The sequence below is a fragment of the Manis javanica genome, chromosome 12 (genome assembly GCF_040802235.1).
Source record: "Manis javanica isolate MJ-LG chromosome 12, MJ_LKY, whole genome shotgun sequence".
NCBI classification, from domain to species: domain Eukaryota; kingdom Metazoa; phylum Chordata; class Mammalia; order Pholidota; family Manidae; genus Manis; species Manis javanica.
Genome location: NC_133167.1, coordinates 27,093,745 through 27,098,780, shown reverse-complemented (window position 1 = coordinate 27,098,780; position 5,036 = coordinate 27,093,745). Strand labels below are relative to the sequence as shown.

Below are 5,036 nucleotides of genomic sequence, written 5' to 3'. Positions count from 1 at the left end.
CTGGAGCTGGGCAGGAAGGGTTAGGTGCTGCGGGTACACGATCATACACTGCCTTTAAGAATCTCTGTGATCTCTCTGGTTCCTGTTCCTGCAGCTCGAAAAACTTGTTATTCTTTTTGGTAGACTTTCTTTTCTGTAGACTTTCTCCAACCGCCGCGAACCTACATTTTTTGACCTATGAAGGATCCGTAATTCGCGATACGCGCAGCTGCCGGGGACGCAGTCATGGCGGCGCTGTGCATGATCAAGGGGTTCTGACCTAAGGTGAGTGGTGGGCGAGCATAGGCGGGACAGTTGGTGGTACTTCACCCTAATTTATTATTTTTCGGGTGAAAGTTTTAGGAGTTTCCCTGGGCATTAAATTTGGGGGCGGGGGGGTTAATACTGCGCGGCCAAGCTCCGGAAGGACCGGCTTCTGACACTGGTTCTGACATCTAGTGAGACTGGCTGGTTGCATCTTTTTCACGAGCGCAGGCCACATACAAGCATCCCTTCAGTTTGCTCCTTCCCCTCCCGATCTGTCTGAGCCTCTATACTTACTAGTCCGGGTTCGGCTGTTGCTACATCTTTATGTTTTAAAGTATCCATCAACATTCAACTCTTAATTTTCATTGAACATATGTTCAGGGGAAGCTTTATGGGAACACTTGATGACCAGAAATCCAGGGTTTTTTTTTTTTAAACTTATTTATATAACGACTACTTCCAAAGTATCCTGACTCCTTTAAGACAGCTTACACGTTGTGGTAGAGGTAGGAGACGCTCTTATTGGTAAAAATAGTTGTACGGTTTTAATGTAAATCTTCATTGTCTCCATAGGTTCCTGTTTTTAATTAAAGGCATTTTATTTCTTGAAAAGCGTCGCTTTAATTTTTATTCCTTTCGTAATCCTTTCCTCTATAGGAAAACAACCGCATGTTTGCTCATTCACCAGTAGAAGCAACGTTTGTGTCATACAACTTGAAAGCCATTTGAAAGTGTTTCAGTGGATAGCAAAATGAATCACAGAGCAGGTTCCTTTTTATGGAATCTCAGACAACTTAATACTTCAGTTACAACAATCAGAACTGTGAGGCTGTACAGTTTGGGATTTTGCAGACCAAATATTGTTTATTCACACTGGAACCCAAGAAACCTCTTAAATAACTTTGATAATGGAGTGCAGTCATCTATTAGATATCTCGTGCAGGATTCCTTAATTTTTAAATCAGGAGATGACAACTTTCAAATAAAGGGCATAAGCACGGTAACAGTTCCTGCAGTTGACAGACTGCTTTGTCTTAGAAGACTGTCCTTTGACTCAAAACACTCTCCTGTTCCTGATGATGATTTGAAGAAAATGAATGAGGCCACTTATGAAGATGTTCTCATCAAAAAACCCAAACCAACCCCTAACAAATGCAGAGAACTGTCTCAGGAGTGTAATTCCCTGGTTGATGTGTTAGATAAATACTCAGAAGTACCAAGATATCTTAGTAATAACTATCTCTCAGCAATGTGGTCAATTGCCAAAAGGATGTCTGAAGACCAGAAGCGCTTTGAAAAACAGCTGATGTTTAGCCACCCTTCATTTAGCCAACTGTGTGAACAAACAATGCGAGAAGCCAAGGTCATGCCCTTTAACCAGTTGCTGTTCAGTCTTCATGCTGTGGTGAAGCTTGGAATTCCACAGAACACTCTGCTGGTACAGACTTTGCTGAGGGTGGTCCAGGTAAAATCTAAAGGAGACTTAAATCTCCTTTTACTCAATTTGGCATATCATTAAAGAAAGGGAAATAGAGATGTAGCTTCCTTGAAGGAGACTATTGGGAAATGGTAGCTTCCTTTATATTTGTTCCTGCACATACATGATTTAGAGATCATAAATTAGCGAGGTCTTTCCTTCTGTTTGCTATGGAAATCTATGAAAACTTGCTCTATTTTTCTTTTCCAAAGCTGAGTAATGAATAATAAGCTAAAATGAAGAGAGATACAAAATGTTCAAGGGAAGGTTGGGCAGTTGAAGGAAGGAGAGAAGAGAAGGGAATAATATTTACTGAATACCTACACCTTGTACCTATATAATGCAATTTAATCCTCAACAGCCCTGCAAGGTCAACGTTACCTCAGTGTTGCAGATGAAGAGACAGACTTGTGATGTTAAGCAACTTGGCCAAAGTCACACAGCTAATGGAATCATTTATGCATGCAGTAAACATTTATTGGGTATGAACTTGTTACTGCACTTGTCACTAGGGATATAAAGATGTAGAAGACATGATTCCTGCCCTTGTATTCTAGAGGGGAAGACAGGTATTTTGTAGGGAACTACAAAAATAACCAACATTCATTTAATGAATCATACAGTTACTGTGTTATAAGCACTATGGTGAGCACAAGGGGATATAATTACGAATAAAATATGGCCACATAGAGCTTTTAGTGCAATGAAAGAAAAATAGAATCTTGTGAGAGTGTATAACAGGATCCAAACTAGTCAGGAGAAGGCCTTCATGATGAGAAGTAGAGTTGTGAGAGGAGGATACAGGATTAGTATCTGGTCATAATTAAATAATTTTTAAAAAGACAGTAATTTCCTGAGGATTATCTGGCATAAATCTATCAAACTCGAGAGCTGGGTACATAGGTGTATGATAGTTTTTAACTTTAACTTTTTACATTTCTAATTTCCATATGTTCTCAACCAAGAACTGATTTTCAATTTGTGTGTGTCTGTTTAAACTACAGAATTTCCATGTTTATTTGATGGACTGTGTTCCCTATATAGTTACTGAGAAGAGATTATAGTAAGTCACTTTACCTCATCAATGATGCTCTTACTAGATCTTGATAGGTGTTTACATCAGTGTAGTATCTGCATTGGGGAGATTGAAGCAGTTAAGTATTTGGAGTCAGAATATCTGCGTATATGATCGTAACTCATTGACCTGTTGGGATGTTGTGAAGATATTTTAGCTAGAAATGAAAGGTTAGTCTGTTGTCAGTGAATTTGCCCTTCAAACACATAGTCAAATGATCTTTCCTTTCACAGCAGAGAATGATGGAATGTTGTAAATTGTTACGGAAACCCTTCTACAGGAAGTGAGACCTATTTTTTTCTCTCAGCCTTATTCATCTCATCTGGTTCTGACTTGAGATTTTTGTGCCTTGTTAGTCTTGTAATTTTAGCAAAAGAGTGTATCTCTTTTAACTTATTTCCCAGATGTAATCACAACTACTCTTGTGAGGTGTATAGACTAGTTGGGATTAAATTGTAGAGCACTGGTAAGCTATGTTGTTACTGTTCACTTTCCAGATTATGCTTATTGCTATTTCTGGAACCTAAATTAGTATCCTAACCCAAGGGGCCTGAAGGAATAATCTGGGCCCTAAGGCTCTTCTTGAGACTGAGATAGTTGTGGTAAATGTGACAGCAGATATGGATCAGAAAATTCACAACTAAACTTAACAGTTTGATACCAAGGAGAGGATATAGGGAATTTATAGGGGCACAGCTATCTAGGGTTCTTTAGGGATGGGCAAATTGTTCCATATACCTCAGTGGCTCTTATATTGCTACACTTGCTATCTTCATGACCTTGAGTCCTTAGAAGAGGTAAAAATAATGTTAGATAAAGTTACTTCAGAAGCAAAGAAATATAATCAATATCAAATGGATTTTCAGCAAAAATGGTGAATGTAAAAAAGTGTTGATGCATAAAAAAGTGTGTATTGGGTGTTTGGAAAATGCACTATGTATGACATCCCAAAGGTGCTTTTATTGCGGACTAACTGTATGAATTGCTGGTTTGATACTTAATTCTTTAATGGAAAGCGTCATTTCAGTAGATTGGCTTGGGTAAGATGCTCTACTATGGGCTCATTACCAATAGTGCTTTTGTGATTATATTTCAATAGGAGCGTATCAATGAGTGTGATGAGAAATGTCTTTCAGTTTTGTCAGCTGTTTTAGAGGCAATGGAGCCATGCAAGAATGTGGACGCTCTTCGGATAGGACTGAGGTGAGAAGACTATCCTGTGCTTTCTTCACGTGGCATTCTGTGCTCCTCTTACATCTCAAATCAAAAACTGAGATGAACGCTGAATTTTATTGGGGTAGGAGGACACTTTGTTAGTACCTATAGCCTCTAATACCTTAATGAACTTAAAATCTTGACTCTGTATCAGGTAGAGTTGTAAATAATGCTGCTTTTAGGGTGCACCAGAAGAAAGATGTGGGTAATATTGACATTTAAATTGATCTTAAAATGTAGTACTGAGGTGGGCTGTGGGAGAATTGACATGTATTCAATTCATAAGAGTTATTTGGCTGCTATGTGGAGGTTGCATGACACTGGCCCACCTTGAAAAAGGAACTTGAGTTTTAAAATCAGTGCAACTGATCTAATGTCATAGGTCAGTGAGAATAATAACTAATTCCCTTTTTCATTGATTGTGCATTGGGATAGCAGTATATCTCCTGATGTGATTTTTTGTTCGTAATGATAGCAGAATAATGTGAGAAGAAACAATGCTAGACTGGTTCTGGATCTTTCACTAATTATATGTAATTTCTTGGGCAGGTAGGTCATTCCTATGGGCTTCTTATTTCTTGCCTAGTCGTAGGAGCTGGACCAAATGACTTTTAAGATTTCTTTTCTGGTTTTAAGATTCTAGGATTGTGGTATTTATCGTGTTTGATTACAGGATACTAGTTGATCAGCAACTTTGGAAAATAGAACATGTCTTCACATTACAAGTTGTGATGAAATGTATTGGAAAGGATGCACCAGATATTCTTAAAAGGAAACTGGAGGTATACACCTTCTGAATTTTCTCTAGTGAGTGAGATTTGAAAAAATTTCTTGTGACCTGCTATCACTTTCTGAAGTCAGTTTTAGGAGGATGTTGTGCTTTGGGGTTAAACTTTGCTAAAGTAAAATAAGAGAAGTAGATTTATATTTATTTGTGTATTTAATGTCCATATATTTAAATAACTTAATCTACATATTACTTTATAGTTTATATATTTGAGTCATTGTGTTCAACTTTATACT

The 5,036-nt window shown here is 37.9% G+C and overlaps 1 protein-coding gene across 15 annotated transcripts in view; it reads left to right on the top strand.

The window, feature by feature from the left end:
* Nucleotides 1–12: 12 nt before the first annotated feature.
* The window catches only part of LOC140844978 (FAST kinase domain-containing protein 2, mitochondrial-like), a 29,594-nt gene continuing 24,570 nt past the window's right edge, over nucleotides 13–5,036 (top strand). For 9 of the 15 annotated variants that reach the window (XR_012123583.1, XR_012123582.1, XR_012123584.1 and 6 more), the window contains exons 1-5: nucleotides 15–264; nucleotides 904–1,711; nucleotides 2,085–2,205; nucleotides 3,935–4,001; nucleotides 4,687–4,795. Coding sequence is in view for 11 of the 15 variants with exons in the window: in XM_073218248.1 (XP_073074349.1) it covers nucleotides 998–1,711; nucleotides 2,085–2,205; nucleotides 3,935–4,001; nucleotides 4,687–4,795 (1,011 nt within the window). In the remaining 4 variants the exon portion in view is untranslated. Of the gene's footprint in view, nucleotides 265–903; nucleotides 1,712–2,084; nucleotides 2,206–3,897; nucleotides 4,002–4,686; nucleotides 4,796–5,036 lie in introns of those variants that run through there. The other 6 variants (XR_012123585.1, XM_073218244.1, XM_073218251.1 and 3 more) reach the window with 5 other exon arrangements.